The sequence below is a fragment of the Scyliorhinus torazame genome, chromosome 3, assembly GCF_047496885.1.
Source record: "Scyliorhinus torazame isolate Kashiwa2021f chromosome 3, sScyTor2.1, whole genome shotgun sequence".
Classification (NCBI taxonomy): Eukaryota; Metazoa; Chordata; class Chondrichthyes; order Carcharhiniformes; family Scyliorhinidae; genus Scyliorhinus; species Scyliorhinus torazame.
The window spans coordinates 303,328,577-303,348,536 of NC_092709.1; the positions used below are offsets into that span (position 1 = coordinate 303,328,577).

Consider the following 19,960-nt stretch of genomic DNA (forward strand, 5'->3'; position numbering starts at 1 on the left):
CTTTGCTCCAAGAAGAGCAATCCCAGTTTCTCTGCTCTCATCCCTGTTCTGGTAAATCTAATCTGCTCTCCCTCCCAAGCCCTTGCCTTGCAAGTTAAATAAATAAAGAAAGGACTTGTATTTACGCAGCCCCATGCCTCATTTTTCAGCAAGTCCTAAAGGGCTACACATACAATTAATTAATATTGAACTGCAATCTCTGTTGTTAAGAAAGCAGCATGGCAACCACATTGGACACAGCAAAATCTCACAAACAGTATTAAAATGAATGGCCCGATGTCCATTGTGTTTGGAGATGTTGGTTGAGAGAGGTACATTGGTCAGGACACCAAGAGAACTGCCTGTGCTTCTTCTCATAGTGACATGGATCCCAATGTATTTTGAGGCTGCTCTAACCCATTAGAAGTGTGAAAGAAGAGTGAGCATTCCATTTGTCTGGCCTGGCTTCAAGTCCACATACCAGAGGCGAAGAAGTACTATCCTTCCTAAGCTTCCCACTTTCTTTAAGAGGACAGCTAATTCTCAAGGGCTTGTATTAGATCTGAACTAGTGATCCCCGGTGTGGATTAGTTAAGGAACCTTGCCGCTGCTCACTGTAGGCAACACGTTGGTTTCCCCCACCCGCAATTTTAAGTGACTCCAATTTGATTTTCCAGGGATTGTTTATAATGTTTCTGTAATAACTGGTAACATCAGAGGAGCTGGAACCAACTCGAAAGTGCACATCATCCTCCATGGATCCAAAGGTGTTAAAAACAGCGGAAAAATCTTCCTAGAAGGTGGCCATTTTGAACGTGGCATAACTGACATCTTTAATGTGGAGCTCGCTGCTCTCCTCAGCCCACTGAGCAGAGTCACCATTGGCCATGATAACGGTGGAGTCAGTTCGGGATGGTTCTGCGAAAAGGTGAGGAGAGGAAGATGCTATGGAATGTGTAATGGATAATCCTCTGAAACACTTAAATATTTTGAACTTTTTCCAGGTAAAAACAATAAATTAAGTGCGTCACCGCCCACCTCGTGGATAGAGAATGATCTAACACAATATTATAATCTTGTACCATTGCTTACCAAGAATCAATCTACCTCTGCCATAAAAATATTCAAAGACACTGTTTCCACCGTTTTTTCAGAAAGAGAATTCCAAACACGGCTTTCTGAGAGGAAAACTGTTGCCTCGTCTCCATTTTAAATGGGTGATCCATCGTTCTAGATTCTGTAGTGTTGGGTGTTCTGATGTACAGATGAACCAACACGGTTGTATTTGGTACAACGCTGTTTTATTTCAACTTGTTATTTACAGTTCTGTCTTGATACGCTGCACGTGGTGACTCCCTGTGTGTGATGCTAATCAGGTCCTGTCCTTGTCCTGGTCTCCAGATCTACTGGCCACCAGGTGTCGTGTTTCTTCTCTTATACTGTCTCTGTCCTTGTCTATGATTGGTTGTCGTGTTGTGTGTGCTGATTTGTCTGTTGGTGTGTCTATCATGATGTGTGTGTTTGAATATCATGACAGATTCTCCCACATGATGAAACATCCTCTCTACATCCACCCTGTCAAGACGCCTCAGGAGCTTAAAGGTTTCAATCAAGTCACCCCTCACTCTTCTAAACTTCAGTAGATACACAACCAGCCTGTCCAAACCTTTCTTCAGAAGGCAACCCACCCATTCCAGGTATTGGTCCAGTAAACTTTCTCTGAACAACTTTCATTGCATTTCTTTCCTTCCTTAAATAAGGAGACCATCCCTGTACACAATTCTCCCGATGTGGTCTCACTAGTGCTCTATACAACTCAAGCATAACCTCCCTAAATTTGTATTCAATTCCCCTCACAATAATTTATAACATTCTGGTAGATTTCCTAATTACTTGGTGTATCTGCATACTAGCGTTTTATGATTCATGCATTCGGACACCCAGATCCCACTGTACCACATAGCTCTGCAATCTCTCACCATTTAGCTATTGAGCTTCTTTTCTATTCTTCCTCCTAAATTGGACAATTTCACATTTTTACACATTATACTCCAGTTGCCAGATTTTTTGCCCACTCAACCTAGGGTCGGTGCAGACTCTATGGTCTGCATGGCCTCCTTCTGCATGTAGGAATTCTATTTTATTCTATCTATATCCCTTTGTAGTCTCCTTATAAGGGGATAAACTGGCCAGGCTGTCACACGGGCACTGCTCGTGCCACAGGCACCTTGGCACTGCCAGGCTGGAAAACTGGCAGTGCCACCCAGGTCCCAGCTTGGCACTGCCAGGTGGCACAGGTTGCACTGCTAGGCTGTCAGAAGCAAAGCAGGATGCCAGGCTGACAATGCCAAGGTGCCAAGCTGGCATCTTGCCCACACCAGGGATCAGACCCGGGGGGCACTGCCAGTATGTGGTCGGATGTAGGGGGGGGGGAAATAGGTGAGTTAGGGCATTGAGGGAGGGCATGATGGTGCGTCGGGGGGGGGGGGGGGGGGTCGCGAGATCGAGACACCATTTTCAAATGGCGCCCGATCGCTTCTTGCACTGCAGGATATGTGACTAAGCGTGGCCTCGGTGGGGCATTCCCCGACGGGGGTCAGAAAAACAAACAGAGTGCTGTTCAATAGCGGGGTCATTCCTGGCACTATAAGCGCCGAGAATGATACCTCGATTGCCGCTCAGAACGGATTCTATTTTTTGTTAAATCGTGCCTCTCATTTCCTTAACTAGCTAGACTTTTGATTTCCAGCATCTGTTTTCTTAATCATTACTCCATTGTATAGTTTTTCTTCTAGCAAGGCTGAGAGAGATGTTCCCTCTTTAGCCTTCTAAAACGAACTGCTTCTAGCAGAGCTGTGAGAGCTGCCTTCTCTCTCACTGCCTATCTTCAACTGAATTAAATTCAGCTATACTAAAACATAAAGCTTCTCCACCTTGCAAGGCCCCAGTTGCTAAGCAACCACTGCGGGATTATTTACACTTAATGCCATAGCCCTCTCTAAGCACAATAGAGTCACAGTTGGAATTGAAACCAACACCCACATGTGTCCAGCATAAATCTTATATTTTACCCTTCCAGGCACAGAAACATTAAATTACACACTTAAAACTATATCTTATTTCCCATATTTTCCAATGCAAATATAAATCCCTTAAAACTACCATTATTTTTCTAAGCACATGGCTAGAATGTTACTTGTCATCTTAGGTCTGGGTATTGTCCAGGACTTGCTGCATTTAGGCATGAACTGCTTCAGTATGCGAGGAGTCACGAATGGTGCTGAACATTGTGCAATCATCAGTGAACAATCCCACTTCTGACATTTTGATGGAAGGAAGGAAGCAGAAGCAGCTGAAGATGGTTGGGCCAAGGACATTATCCTGAGGAATACCTGTAGTGATATCCTGGAGATGAGATGACTCACCTCCAGCAACCACAACCATCTTCCTTTGTGCCAAGTATGACTCCAACCAGCAGAGAGTTTTCCCCCGATTCCCATTGAATCCAGTTTTACTAGGGCTCCTTGATGCCATAATCGATCAAATGCTGCCTTGATGTCAAGGGCAGTCATTCTCATCTCACCTCTGGATATTGCAGAGTGTGCTCTGTGGGATACCAGGCAGGGATACAGCACAAGGAGACACATTGTGTGGAATGGCAGTGTGTTTATGGCAATAATTTCAGGCTTCAAGTGACACTGATGCTTCAACACACCCATGCTTCAACCTCACAGTCTTCATCTCCATCAACTTCCTTGTGGCACATATGCAACAGGCTCCTCCATATACAACACACCCTATTATGTGCGATACATTCCACTATGTATTGCACACTACCCCATACACAACACACTCCACTATACACAACTAATTTCACTATACGCAACACACTCCACTATATGCTGCACACTCCACTATGTGCAAGAAACTCCACTATACGCAACACACTCCACTATGTGCAACATACTCCACTATACTTTAATAATAATGACCTTTATTGTCACAAGTAGGCTTACATTAACACTGCATTGACGTTACTGTGAAAAGACCCTAGTCGCCACATTCCAGCACCTGTTCGGGTACACAGAGGGAGAATTCAGAATGTCCAAATTACCTAACAGCACGTTTTTCGGGACTGTGGGAGGAAACCGGAGCACCCGGAGGAAACCTGATGCAGACACAGGGAGAACGTGCGGACTCCACACAGACAGTGACCCAAGCCAGGAATCGAACCTGGGACCCTGGTGCTGTGAAGCAACTGTACTAACCACTGTGCTACCATGCTGCCCAACACACTTCACTATATCATGCACACTTCACTGTACACTCCACTACACACAACACAATCCACTATACGCAACACTCCACTATATGCAACACACTCTACTATATGCAACACACGCCACTATATGCAACGCATTTCACGATACGCAACACATTTCACTATACGCAACACACTTAACTACATGCAACACACTCCAGTATATGCAACACATTTCACTATACACAACACACTTCACTATATGCAACACACTTCGCTACATGCAACACATTCCGCTATATGCATCGCACTCCACTATATGCAACACACTTCACTATATGCAACACACTTCACTATATGCAACACACTTCACGATATGCAACACACTTCACTACATGCAACACACATCACTGTATACGGCACACTCCATTATATACTGCACACTCCAGTTTATGCAACAAATTTCACTATATACAACACTCCACCATATGCAACACACACCACTATATGCAACATACTTTGCAAAACGCAACACACTTCGCTATACGCAACGCACTTCGCTATACGCAACATGCTTCACTATAGGCAATACACTCCTCTATATTGCACACTCCACTATATGTAACACACAGCACCATACGCAACACACTCCACTCCATATTGCACACTCCACTATATGCAACACACTCCACAAAAAATTGCACACTCCACTATATGCAGCACACTCCACTATATGCAGCACACTCCAGTATATGCAACACAACACCATACGCAATACTGTCCACCATATGCAACAAACTCCACTATATGCGAAAGTCGCCATAGTCCCTGAGGATCATAGGTTGCTGCCCCTTTGAGAAAGAGCTGACTGGTGATGATTTAACCTGAGGGTCACCACACCTCAGGCGAGGGGCAAGGTTGAGAAGGCGGGGCCTTCATGGATAATCTCAGTGGTATTGCAGCACTGTATGCAATACACTCTAATCACTATACGCAACAAACTCCCCTATATGCAATACCCTTCATTATGTGCAATACACTCCAGTATACGCGATACACTCCAGTATATGCGATGCACTCCAGTATATGTGATGCACTCCAGAATACGCAATGCACTCCAGTATACGCGATGCACTCCAGAATACGCGATGCACTCCAGTATACGTGATGCACTCCAGTATACACAATGCACTCCAATATACGCAACGCACTCCAGTATACGCGACGCACTCCAGTATACGTGACGCACTCCAGTATACGCGACGCACTCCAGTATACGCGACGCACTCCACAATACGTGACACACTCCACAATACGTGACGCAATCCACTAAATGCAATACACTCCACTGTGTGCAATGCACTCCAGAATATGCAATACACTCCAATATACGCAATACACTGCAGTCACTATCTAAAACATGCTTCACTATATATAATATGTTTCACCATATATAATAAATGGGGAGGTGGCAGCATAGTGACATTGTCACTGAGCGAGTAATCCAGAAGTTTCAAATCCCAACTCTGCGGATGGTGAAATTTGAATTCAATAAAAATCTGGAATTAAAAGTCTAAAGATAACCATGTAACCATTGTCGAATGTTGTAAAACTCCATCTGCCGTTCTTTCCTGGTCTGGCCTACATGTGACTTCAGACCCACAGCAATGTGGTTGACTCTTAACTGTCCCCTGAAATGGCCAAGCAAGCCATTCAGTTCAAGGGCAATTAGGGATGGGCAATAATGCTGACCCAGCCAGCGATACTCACACCCCATTCAGAGAAGAATTTAAAAAATCTTCCATATGTAACACAACTATATATGTTACAAAGTTCAACCTGTATAGATAACCTCAGCCGGTATTGCTGCACTATGTGCAATATATGCAAAACACTCCAATCACTATACGCAATACACTCCACTGTATGCAATACACTCCAGTATATGCGATACACTTCATGAGGGCAGCACGGTAGCATTGTGGATAGCATAATTGCTTCACAGCTCCAGGGTCCCAGGTTCGATTCCGGCTTGGGTCACTGTCTGTGCGGAGTCTGCACATCCTCCCCGTGTGTGCGTGGGTTTCCTCCGGGTGCTCCGGTTTCCTCCCACAGCCCAAAGATGTGCGGGTTAGGTGGATTGGCCATGATAAATTGTCCTTAGTGTCCAAAATTGCCCTTAGTGTTGGGTGGGGTTACTGGGTTATGGGGATAGGGTGGAGGTGTGGACCTTGGGTAGGGTGCTCTTTCCAAGAGCCGGTGCAGACTCAATGGGCCGAATGGCCTCCTTCTGCACTGTAAATACTATGATACTATGATACTCCACTATACGCAACACACTTCACTATACGCAACACACTCCAATACATGCAATTCTGTATGGGATCACATCTAGTCGTCCTACCTGTGTAATTTCCTGCACAGCATATCTGAACCAATGTACACCATGCGCCTCTGTAATCCCCACCTCGCAATATTACCTTTTATGTACCACATTTTTCATATGTTTCATAATCTAAGCCATTCATTATTACATATATAATATTTGTATATGCATATAGATCTCACTCATAGTCATAGCGTTTTACAGCACAAAAAGAGGCCCTTCAGCCCATTGTGTCTGCGGCAGCCATCAAGCACCTATCTATTCTCATCCCATATTCCTGCACTTGGTCCATAACCTTGTATGCTAGGGCATTTCAAGTCCACTTACTAACTCCCAGGATATCTATTTAATCTACTTCACTTGCTGTTTGTTCTATACCAGGATTTTCATCAGTCTTTTATTGATCTACACAGGTTATAGTGTATTGCCCATTCACTGGCATTGAACAGACATTCCCGTGCAGAAAATGGCTGGATGAAGATGAAGGAGATGGACTGATTGAACGTGAACTCTATGAAATGGTTTCACTGCGACAGAAGAGACAGAAAAGTAGATATATATTCTTTAAATTCAACTCAACAATTTCACTTCATGAATTTCTAAAGGATAGTGGGGGGAGTATAACCTTGTCAGTGTTCTAATTAATGAAACTGGAAGTGATGCATTATAAACAGAAAGTATAAAGACAGCCTTCTTAACTAAAGAACTCTAGTTAGATCATTTCACTTTTTCCGGTGGTGCAGCCCATGTTCCAGGTGCAATTCTCCTGACACTGGCTGATGCACAATCAATTGTACAAAGACTCAGGTTGGATACAACTGTGGCTTTATTGCAGTAAGATGTGTGGCCTCCCACAGCAGCTGGCGAAATGGCTGCTGAATAGAGGACACGCATATTTATACTCCTCCTACTGGACGGAGCTAGCAGGCAGGGCCTACCGGCGAACCTGTATCATCACCTAATACAGGTGTAACAGTGGTTTACCACATTCACCCCCTGTTAAAAATAAGTCCGGCGGGGGTGGTGTAGAGCTATATACAGTCATGAATTTATGTACAGTGTTTTATTAGGAGAGAAAAAAATGTATTTTGAAAGTCTGGTGCCAGTTAGAGGTTCAACCAGTCTGGTGCCTTGATGTTCCGCTGGGAGTGACGTAACTGTGGCGGCGATGTCGATGCTGGCGATGTCGGTGCTGGCCTGATGTCGGCTGACCCCGGGAGCGTGACAAAATCCTCTTCATCCGCTGGTGTGGGCAGGGGAAGGAGGGACGGTCCTGGTGGGGTTAATGTTGGGAGCGCCGGGGGAGTGTGTAAGAGTGGAACCTGCAGGTGCCAGGTCCCTGAGGGAGACAATATCTTGCCGGCCGTCGGGGTACGCCACGGAGGCGTACTGGGGGTTCGCATGGACCAAGTGCACCCTATCCACCAACGGGTCCGCCTTGTGGAGTCGGATGTGCCTACGGAGCAGGACTGGTCCTGGAGCTGCGAGCCAAGTCGGGAGCGACACCCCGGAAGTGGGCTTCCTGGGGAAGGCAAAAAGACGTTCATGGGATGTCTTATTCATAGCGGTGCACAGCAGTGACCGAATGGAGTGTAGTGCATCAGGGAGGACCTCCTGCCAGCGAGAGGCTGGGAGGTTCCTGGACTGTAGGGCCAGTTGGACGGCCCTCCAAACCGTCCAGTTCTCCCTCTCTACCTGCCCGTTTCCCCGGGGGTTATAGCTGGTCGTCCTGCTGGAGGCGATACCCCTGCTGAGCAGGAACTGACGCAGCTCATCACTCATGAATGAGGATCCCCTGTCACTGTGGATGTAGGCGGGGAAGTCGAACAGAGCGAAGATTATGTTGAGGGCCTTGATGACGGTTGCAGACGTCATATCGGGGCATGGGATGGCGAAGGGGAACCTGGAGTACTTATCGACCACACTGAGAATATACGTGTTACAGTCGGTGGAGGGGAGGGGCTCTTTGAAATCCCGCTGAGGTGTTCAAAGGGGCGGGAGGCTTTCACCAGGCGCGCACGGTCCGGTCGGTAGAAGTGCGGCTTGCACTCCGCACAGACCTGGCAATACCTGGTGACTGTCCGTACTTCCTCGACGGAGTAGGGCAGATTGCGAGCCTTGACAAGATGAGGTGACCCCCGGGTGACAAAGGCCCGGAGTCAGTCTACTTGTGTGCTGGCACATGTACCTCGGGATAGGGCGTCTGGGGGCTCGTTGAGCTTACCGGGGCGATACAGTATCTCGTAATTATAGGTGGAGAGCTCGATTCTCCACCGCAAGATTTTATCATTTTTGATCTTGCCCCGCTGCGTGTTGTTGAACATGAAGGCTACCGACCGTTGGTCAGCGAGGAGAGTGAATCTCCTGCCGGCCAGGTAATGCCTCCAATGTCGCACAGCCTCAACAATAGCCTGGGCCTCTTTTTTGACAGACGAGTGCCGAATTTCTGAGGCATGAAGGGTGCGGGAAAAGAATGCCACAGGTCTGCCTGCCTGGTTGAAGGTGGCGGCAAGGGCGACGTCTGATACGTCGCTTTCTACTTGGAAGAGCAGTGTCCCGTCTACTGCGTGCATCCCGGCCTTGGCAATATCAGCTCTGATATGGGCGAAGGCCTGTAGTGCCTCGGCTGTAAGGGGAAAGTGGGTGAACTGAATGAGTGGGCGGGCCTTGTCCACGTAGTTTGGGATCCACTGGGCATAGTAGGAGAAGAACCCCAGTCAGTGTTTGAGGGCCTTGGGGCAGCGGGGGAGGGGAAGCTCCATGAGAGGGCGCATGCGGTTGGGATCGAGCCCCAGAACTCCGTACTGGACCACATAGCCGATGATGGCTAGGCAGGTTGTGCTGAACATGCACTTCTCCTTGTTATAGGTGAGGTTGAGGAGAGTGGCGGTGCGGAGGAATTTAGCAAGGTTAGAATGTTCAGTGGCCGTAACGGCCTGACAGTCCCAATCCCGGATGAGTGGGATTAGGGCCCGCCAGAAGTCTTCTATGGACTCACCAGGGAGTTGAGAGTGAGTGGCGAGCACATGCCTGGTGAAGAGTGTGTTCGCTTTCTGTGCGTAGTTTTCTTTGAGGAGCGCCATGGCGTCTGCGTAGTTCGGGGCGTCCTGGATCAGTGGAAACACACTGGAGCTCAGCCTTGAGTACAGGATCTGTATCTTCTGAGCCTCCATCAGAGGGGTTGTCGCTGAGTTGATATAGGCCTCGAAGCAGGCTAGCCAGTGATTAAAGTCCTTTCTGGCGTCGCTCGATTGCGGATCCAGCTGCAGGCGATTTGGTTTGATTCAGAGGTCCATCTTATAGAAAATCTGACTGCAATAAATTGATGCACTATCAATTGTACAAAGACTCAGGTTGGATACAACTGTGGCTTTATTGCCACTGTAAGATGTGTGGCCTCCCACAGCAGCTGGCGAAATGGCTGCTGAATAGAGGACACGCATATTTATACTCCTCCTACTGGGTGGAGCCGAACATGTAGTACAGGTCCTACCTTACATCACCTAATACAGGTGTAACAGTGGTTTACCACACTGGCATACTTAGTGGTCACTTCCCACTGGTTCCTCGGTAAATATTTTCAGGGCTTCCAGCTCCTTTAGGGAGAAAGTACCCCTCCTCTCCACCGCCAGATCCAGTGTTTCTAATGCAGCGCTGGAGAAGCTTGAGGTCTGCTCGCTCGCTCTTTCAGCCATTTTTACTCAAGTTGTTTTGGGGTCGCTGTTCCCTTTTCAGAGATCCTGGCTGTCTTTAACCGGCATTCTTGATACTTCATACCGCACTCCTCCATTTCTCCCTCATAGTTGAGTTGGCAGTTGAATAATTGAACGGGTAGCACTGGTTGGACCCACAAATGATTCGAATTAGAAAGCAGTACAAATGTTGCAGAAGTTGTCAGGTGGAACTTCTGGGATCAGTGACTGGGGTAGAAACAATGGGCAGGATTCTCCGTCAGGGAGACTAAGACCATGATTTAATGGCCTCGCCATGCCCGACTTGGTGACATGACGAGGCCGTTTAGTCTCACGAGCTATCTCTTGTGAGATTCATGGCGCTCGAAATCCCTCATGAGATTTAACGGAATCTCACGCTACGTTGCGATCTGGATCTCGCCCTCAATGAGCCATTAAATTACCCCAAAACAATCAAATTTAAATATGCCTATGCCATATTCTCCTGGGGCTGGGGAACTAACAGCCGTGCCGAGGAGACGTCACCAGAGTGCCGTTTAGCACTGGTTTCCACAAACGTGAACCAGGCCTAATGACCCCTGGGGGATCTCCCAGGCAATTAGACACCTCTAGGTGGACGGGCTCTGGGAAGGGCGGTACCCTTGCACTCCCGCTAACACCCGGGCACCCTGGCACTACAAGCCTGACACCCTGGCAGTGCCATCCCAGCACTTTGAGGGTGCCCGGTGGCACTGCCAGGCTGGCAGGGCACTGTCAGGGTGCCAGACTAGCAGTGCCAAGGTGCCCAGGTTGCCCATGCCAGGGATCGGGCCTGGGGGTGCCTTCCCCTTAAGAGGTGTGGTGAGGGAGGCTCGAGGGCCCCATAAGAGGCACATTGGTGTAGTGGGGGAGGCCTCGCCCATAGACTGTGGTGGGTGGCTGAGGGAGGGGGCGAAAGATCAGGGTGGCATTTAAAAATGGCACCACAATCCGCGAATACCCTTCCTGCACTGGTGAGCTGAGCTGTAATGTTGTAAGTGCAGTTTTGCCCAAATAAACGGCAAGGTGCATTACATAGCGATGTCCTTCCCGATGCTGCAGACACCAAGAAGCTCCCCACTAAACGCACCCGAAACAGGACTCTGTTTCTGTCCTGTTAAATTGCCTCCAATATTCTGCTGCCGGAGCTGAATTGCACCGGATTTGTGCTCATGCTGGGAGCATAAATCAAAAAGCGATTTGCAATCGTTAGCCATGCAAATATATTCGTGGCAAGGATTGCCAGGGATTCCCTAGGGAATCCTGCTATCGGGCTCGCTCAAAATGGCTGGATTCCCCCTCGCAGCACAATTCAGCACCCACCCTGGGATATTCTGGAGAAAACTCTGGGTACGGGGGTTTTTCTTTATTTAGGGGGTCTCTATAGGCGCGTCTCTTAATTAGGGGGTTTCTGGTAGGGGGAGGCATTGTGGGGGAGGCTCTGGTGAGGGTGGGATGAAAGCTTGTCTTGCATAGTGCAGGGGATGATGGCCCTCTGATGGACTAAGGGAGTAAATCCCTTAAAGAATGACTCCCTTGGCCCACTTTGAGGTCCACCATGTCAAATACACGCTCGTCAGGACCATCACCAATTCTTGCCCACATGATTCACAGCCCAGAGGACCTGAGAATCACCCGGGCCTGGAGAATATGATGCCCGCTCCGTTAATAGGGTGAAAATGGACCTTAATGATGCATTTTCATCCTCCTGCTAGCACAGGGCGCGAATATAGATTCTGACGCAAGCAGAGGACTGGAGCTTCAGAAATGGATCGACGCCCGGTGCCAATCCCGTTTTTTCCCCAAAGCTGGATTCTCCACTGCATCGGGAACTCCGTTTCCATCGGTGCACAACGGAGAATCCAGCTCGATGTCAACATTAGGAATTGTTTGGATGGGTGGATGAAAGAAGAAGGGACAAAACTATGTGATAATTGAAAAGTGTGATCAAGATTACATGCTTGTGTGGAGGATAAGCACTGACACAGACTAGTTATCAGGTCAAGTGATTAGTGTACACCGCCCAGAGCGAGACTGCCACCTCCTACCCGGCTAATTTCACTCTGCCAAGTGGGGAACAGTTGCCTCGATTGACGAACAGGCCAACAGTCTTTGCATCCAACTTTGCAGCATTTCTCTGGCTGGTAAATTAAGTCTTTTGTTATCAAACACCGTTCCCATCCTCCACATCAGCATGAAATGAGTCAATGAATGTTAAAGACATCGTATAAATCACCAGGACTCGTGCTGATAACGTGGTTTTACTCCATTGGTATTCTGGTTTGCAGAATGCTTTCATAATTAGAACATGTCTTCGATCATGGACATCACAGTGACTTTCTGTACTGTGAAAAACCACTGGGGTCCATCTTGCGAAGGACACAACTTCCTCTATAGCTCTGTCGCATTCACCTGCTCTGTCCCATTCACCTGCCCCAGAACATGTTTTAAAAAGAGCAATCTCTTTTTTTACTAGAAAATCCATGGTCACTGTGGATCTGGACAAGTGATATTAAGAATGCGGGAACCGATGCTAATGTTTTCCTCCAGTTATATGGTGACAAAAGGAAATCCGATGAGATGTGCCTGGACAACAACTCGGACAACTTTGAAACTGGGCAGACAGATAAGTTAATGGTAGGTGACACATACTGTAGGATTCAGCAAAGATCCATTAATTTGTGACTGTATCCATGTGACTATGACCCTCCACCTCTTCACATTACATATTTACTGCATTCCATCCAAGTCCATAAAAGTAACTTTGGTATGAAATTGCATGTTTGATGGGTATTCATCCATATCGTTTCTCGTGCAGCATTATTGCTGGATACTTCATTGATCAATTCACCCCGCCCGCCATTACCAATTGGGACTCTGCTGGTGTATTCATTCTTGGAATGTGGGCTTCACTGCTAAGGCCAGTATTTATTGTCCATCCCTAGGTGGATTGGCCACGCTAAATTTCCCCTTCGTGTCCAAAGATGTGGAGGCTAGGTGGGGTTATGGAAATCGGGTGGGGGAGTGGGCCTAGATAGGGTTCTCTTTTGGAGGACCGACTCGATGAGCCAAACGGCCTCCTTCTGCACTGTAGGGATTCTATGATTCTAATTTCACCCAAGAAGGTGGTTATCTTCTCTGTTTCTCCCCCTACACCATCTGCTCCTTTGAGAGTGTCACCTTGTTAGATCCCTCTCCTTTCAAATGCCCTTTGTCTGTCACTTCCACAAGCCTCACCCTGATGTTGTATTTGGTCCCTTATACTTTATGAAGTAACTCACCAAACACTTTGATCTGTCCAAACCAGGATCCTTTTATTGTGTCTCATGCGGCAGGATGGCAATCTGATACAGAGCACATTATCATGACTTGCTACTCTTCTGGAACTTACACCTAGCATTGACCAATTACATGTACGTCTTAATACCCTCAATCTGCTTCTGAAGGCCGGGTGTGTCTCCCTTTATATCCAGGTCCCAGGTCACATGAACTTGGTCTGGAGACCGCATGGTGTGCCTGTACCATCACCTGCTGACTGGAGGTCGCGCACCATTCAACTATGGTATAGCCCATAGGCATATCACCACATCTGAGTTTGTCACTAGGAGGATCTCCTTCAGCCTGGGTACTTAGCAACACCTCACCTTCAGTCACTTTTCCCTCTGTCATAGCTCATAGACTTTCCCCCTATAACCATCTCTGTAGATATTTATCTCCCAGTATTTATAGGAAGCAAAAAAACTTCCTATTGTGCAAACATTGATAGTCACATTCACTAGAATATCGCAGAACAGAAGATGAATCTGTCTGTACTTTTAGTACAAAGCAGCTTGGCCCAGATCCTGTGCTCTCTCCTCGGAGTTCGAAGGTTGTGGTTTCAAGCCCTACTCGAGACTTGAGGTTATGCAAGGTGCCATTACTAGGGATAGCCTCTGGGATTCTCCTGCTGTGCCTCTGTAACTTCATGAAATCCTCTTTACGCACATCAATGGGATCTCCACCAGTGTTAAGTTGGCTGAGCCGAAGGCCTTGGAAATTCCCAGTGCATGTACATACAAATAATTCTGTCTGGAAAACTGAGCAAAGGCAGATGAATTGAACAATTCAGGATGGAGCAGTGAGCAGTTTTGCACCCCGTGTCCAAGGAAGGATGTGCTGGCCTTGGAAAGGGACCAGCGGAGGCTCACAAGAATGATCCCTGGAATGAAGAGCTTGTCATATGAGGAGCAGTTGAGGACTCTAGGTCTGTATTCGTTGGAGTTTAGAAGGATGAGGGAGGATCTTATTGAAACCTGCAGGGTACTGCGAGGCCTGGATAGAGTGGACGTCGAGAGGATGTTTCCACTAGTAGGAAAAACTAGAACCAGAGGACACAATCTCAGACTAAAGGGATGATCCTTTAAAACAGAGATGAGGAGGAATTTCTTCAACTACAGCAGGATTTAGATTGTTTGGAGACTTGGGTGGAGAGATGGCAGATGGAGTCTAATCCAGACAAATGTGAGGTAATGCATTTTGGAAGGTCTAATACAGGTAGGGAATATACAGTGAATGGTAGAACCCTCAAGAGTATTGACAGTCAGAGAGATATTGGTGTACAGGTCCACAGGTCACTGAAAGGGGCAACGCAGGTGGAGAGGGTAGTCAAGAAGGCATACGGCATGCTTGCTTTCATTGGCTGGGGCATTGAGTATAAAAATTGGCAAGTCATGTTGCAGCTGTATAGAACCTTAGTTAGGCCACACTTGGAGTATAGTGTTCAATTCTGGTCGCCACACTACCAGAAGGATGTGGAGGCTTTAGAGAGGGTGCAGAAGAGATTTCCCAGGAAGTTGCCTGGTATGAACGGCATTAGCTATGAGGGGAGGTTGAATAAACTCGGTTTGTTCTGACTGGAGCGAAGGAGGTTGAGGGACGACCTGATAGAGGTCTACAAAATTATGAGGGGCATAGACAGAGTGGATAGTGATATTGATGTTTAAGGGGCATCTTGACAAATACATGAATAGTATGGGAATAGAGGGATACTGACCCCGGAAGTGTAGAAGATTTTAGTTTAGACGGGCAGCATGGTCGGTGCAGGCTTGGAGGGCCGAAGGGCCTGTTCCTGTGCTGTACTTTTCTTTGTTCTTGTTCTTTGTTCTAGAGGGTGGTGAATCTGTGGAACTCTTTGCCACAGAAGGCTGTGGGGGCCAAACTACTGAGTGTCTTTACGGCAGAGATAGATAGGCTCTTGATTAATCAGGGGATCAGGGGTTATGGGAAGAAAGCAGAAGAATGGGGATGAGAAAAATATCAACCATGAATGAATGGCAGAGCAGACCCGATGGCTGAGTGGCCTAATTCTGCTCCTATGTCTTATGGTTTTGTGACCAGGAAGAAACCCCTTGTACAGTATCAGAAATTTAACAGGCAGGCTATCTGAGTCCCCAGTTGTTCAATACATGGCAGGGTTCACCGTGTTGTCGTTCAATATTGTTTCTACCACTCTGAGCCACACCCTGGTTTGGCTATTTTATATTTCAACGGTCAGTTATGCTTGGCTCTTAAAGATCTAAACCTCAAAATTCACAATGGGGAAGAGTGATCAACCATTATCAATAATACACAGATCTGTTTAGTGACCTCCCTGTCACAGGTCAATGTATCTGTGGGCATGTCCTCAGAGTGGCCTGCCTGCTTTCAGTCAGGATTAAGCCAGCCATGGCATTGCACATTGAAAGGCCACGGCGAACTGCACCAAGTAGAATATGATTCTCTGTGGATTGATTGTTAAAGATTCACTTCACGTGTCTTTTGTCGCTCTGCAGATTGAGCTCCCAGAACTGGGAACCATTTACAAGCTGAGAATCTGGCACGAGAAACGACATCCTTTTGCTGGTTGGCATTTGAGCAAAGTGAGTCATCAATGTGAAATGATAAGAAAGAATGGAATAAGGGAGGGTGTGGGGTGGGGTGTTGGTCATGTTACTGGAACAGGAATTGAGATCCCTGGACTAATCCTCTGGAAATACTCAGTACACATCCCACGATTGCAGCTGGTGCAATTTAAATTCAACTAATTCATTCTGGAATGAAGAGTTTATATGGTTTCATAGTGACCACGAAACAAAGTGAGTGATCATGAAGCTATCAAATTTCTGTAAAACAAAACATTGAGATCTACATATGGCTCCAAAACCACAATGACTCTTATCCCTGAAAGGCTAGTGAGCCACTTCGTTGGATGAAACTACTGCAGAAAAGTCATCACAGTGTGGGTGTACCTGCACCCAATTGACCGCAGTTCTAAAAGGTTCTGAAGGGCAACAAATTCTCACATTCCATGAAAAATAAAATAAAATCTGACAATCCCACTCCTTCTATAGGCCAGTAAAATCAGCATGGTTTTGGATTTTTTACCTTTCATTTCTTTGGTTTGGGCCATATATTTACACTGTACCTGAAGCTCTGAACCTTCCACGGAAAATCTCAGTAGCAACAGCGGAATCTATTCCCCCCCCAAAAAACCACTCATCCATGCCCTGGTCAGATGTGCCCGATGCACCACCCTGAACTGAATCAAGCTGAGCCTAGCACATGAGGAGGTGGAGTTGACCTTGTGAAGAGCCTCACTCCACACACCCCGATCAAAAGCCTGACCCAGCCCCCTCTCCCACTTCCCTTTTTAAAAGGTTTTTCCAATTAAGGGGCAATTTAGCGTGGCCAATCCACCTACCCTGCACATCTTTGGGTTGTGGGGGTGAAACCCACGCAAACACGGGGAGAATGTGCAAACTCCACACGGACAGTGACCTGGGGCCGGGATTGAATCCGGGTCCCCGGCGTCGTGAGGCAGCAGTGCTAACCATTGTGCCACCGTGCCACCCCCACTTCCATTTACCTCATCCAATGGAGCTTGCTCCATCGACACAAGCCAAATATAAATATCCAATATCTTCCCCTCCCCTAGCTCAACTGCCGAAAGGACCCTATCCATCAAAGAGGGCGAGGGTGCCAGGGGGAAGGAAGGACTCTCCTTATGCAAAATGTTACGCACCTGGTAATACCCAAATAGATTTGTGCTTAGAAACTTGAATTTACCCAACCTCTCCTCAAAACTAGCAAACATTCCTTCTTTAAACACGGCCGCGAACCACTCAAACCCCTCCTCCCCCAATGCCTCAAATGACCAAAACCACTGGATCAAAGCACTGGTTTCCACAGATTGGGGCTAACAATGACATGGCACCCAACTTGAAATGTTGCCTAAACTGTCTCCAGATTCTCAAAGTGGCCACCAGCACCTGACTTGAAGTCCACTTTTCAGGGGAAAATGGAAGCGGACCAAAACCAAGGCCCTCAAACACTACAGACACTCCTCTCCATCCGCCTCCATCTGGACTCCGTACCCTTAAACCATCCTCATAACTTTTCAGTGTTTGCTGTCCAATAGTAAAATGACAGATTGGACAACGTGAGGCCTCCTGACTGCCTTTCCCTCTGCAAAAACACCCTACGAATCTGTGGGGCCTTGCCTGCCTAAATAAAAGAAGCTATCATTTTAGTAACTTTCACAAAGAAAGATTTGGAAAGGAAAACTGGGAGACACTGAAACAAAATAGAAACCTTGGCAGGATAATAATCTTTACCGACTGGACCTTGCCCACCAGGGACAGAGGAAGGTTCCCCCACTTCTTCAGGTCAGGCTTGACCCCATTCACCAGACCAGCAAAGTTTAGTTCATGGAGCGAGGCCCAATCATGGGTCACCCGGATTCCCGGATAATGGAAGTTGGACATGGCTAGGAGAAAAGTTGGACATGGCTAGGCAACCGCCCCAAATTGGCTCCCCTCCCTGGGGGATTCACCAGAAAGTATTTGCTCGTGTCCAAGTTCAATTTATATCTCGAGAAGAAGCCAAAACTCCCAAGCAACGTCATTATCTCCTCTACATTAGAGAGAGGATCCATTATATGCAGCAACAAACCATCCACATACGCCGTACGCTCTCTCCCTTGCCTCACTATTCCCCTCCACATCGTAGAGGACCTCAAATCTATGGCCAGTGGCTCAATTGCCATGGCAAACAATGGCAGGGACAACGGACAACCCTGTCTCGTACCCCTCTTCAGCTGGAAATATTTCGAGCTCAAGGCATTTGTATCAACTTTCACGGTAGGGGCTCTATATAAGAGCTGGATTCACGATATAAATCTAAGTCCAAAACCAAACCTTCCAAAGAGCTGGAACAGATCCCCCACTCCACCGTATCAAACACCTTTTCAGCATCAATTGAAATAATTACCTCTGGCTCAGGGACTGGAGAGGAGGACAGAATAACATTCAGCAGTCGCCGAATGTTGGCCGACCGCTGCCTACCCTTAACAAACCCAGTCTGTGATTTGTTAGGTTCTAGGTGTAACGTAAGCGGCTTCCTTGTGGTGCACTTGACAAAGGAAGGTTCAGACGTGGAGATAACTTCAACACGTTTATTAAACTATTCACACTTCTATTACTCTGGTTCCACACTACTGCTAATCCTACTATAGCTACCCAGACTGACTAACCAGTTGCTGCAATCCACGTGGTGGGTGTAATATTGAATCAACCCTGTGTCTCTACTCGCTGACTGTCTCCACTGGAAAGAGGAAGATCATGTGTGCAGTGTCCTTATATATGGGTTGGTGTAATGCCCCCTGTGGTAGTGTCACCTCTGCGTGTATCGTGAATGTCCATTGGTCGTGTCCTATCTAACTATTCTATTGGTTGAGCGCGTGTGTGTGGTGTTTCTGATGCTCCCTCTAGTGCCTAGCTAGCCTACATGTATTTACATTGATGCACATCACCACAGTCTGTTTCTCCGATATAACTCCTGGAAGGCAGTGCTCCAAGCGCATTGCCAAAATATTCACCAACAACTTTGCATCTGCATTCAATAATGAAATAGGACGATATGACCCACACTCTATCGGATCTTTCTTTAAAACAAGGAAATTGTGTCTTAAACCATGTGGCCAGCAATATCCCCTGGGACATGGAATTGATAAACACCTCTAACAACAATGGGACTAGCTGACCCCTAAATTTCTTATAAAATTCGATTAGGAATCCTTCCGGGCCCAGACCCTTACCCGACTGAATTAAACCCATGCATTTCATGGCTATGTCTGGGCTCAACTGAGACTCCAATTCCTCCCTTCTCTCTCGTTCTACAACTGGGATAGACAAGCCATCCAAAAATTGCATCGTAGACAACCCATCTTAGGATGGCATGGTGGCGCAGTGGTTAGCACTGCTGCCTCATGATGCTGAGGACCCTGTTCGATCCCGGCCCCGGGTTAATGTCCTTGTGGAGTTTGCACATTCTCTCCATGGCTGCGCTGGCCTCACCCCCACAACCCAAAGATATGCAAAGTAGGTGGATTTGCCACGCTAAACTGCCCCTTAATTGGAAAGAAACAAATTGGTCACTTAAAATTAAAAAGAAATAGACAACCCATCCTCCGGGGCTCCGACTTATAAAGACTATGATAAAAAGCCTTGAAAGCCTCATTGATCTCACCTGGGGCGGAGACCAACCTGCCACTCGAGTCCTTCACCGGCACAATATCTCGAGAGGCCACCTACCACCCCAGCTGGTGCA

General features: G+C 47.2%; 1 protein-coding gene across 1 annotated transcript in view; it reads left to right on the top strand.

The window, feature by feature from the left end:
* loxhd1a (lipoxygenase homology PLAT domains 1a) overlaps window positions 1-19,960 on the top strand; it is a 332,608-nt gene that overhangs the window by 134,303 nt on the left and 178,345 nt on the right. The window contains exons 14-17 of the mRNA XM_072497474.1: window positions 657-907; window positions 7,040-7,175; window positions 12,813-12,973; window positions 16,147-16,233. Of these exons, the coding sequence (XP_072353575.1) occupies window positions 657-907; window positions 7,040-7,175; window positions 12,813-12,973; window positions 16,147-16,233 (635 nt within the window). The remainder of the gene's footprint in view (window positions 1-656; window positions 908-7,039; window positions 7,176-12,812; window positions 12,974-16,146; window positions 16,234-19,960) is intronic.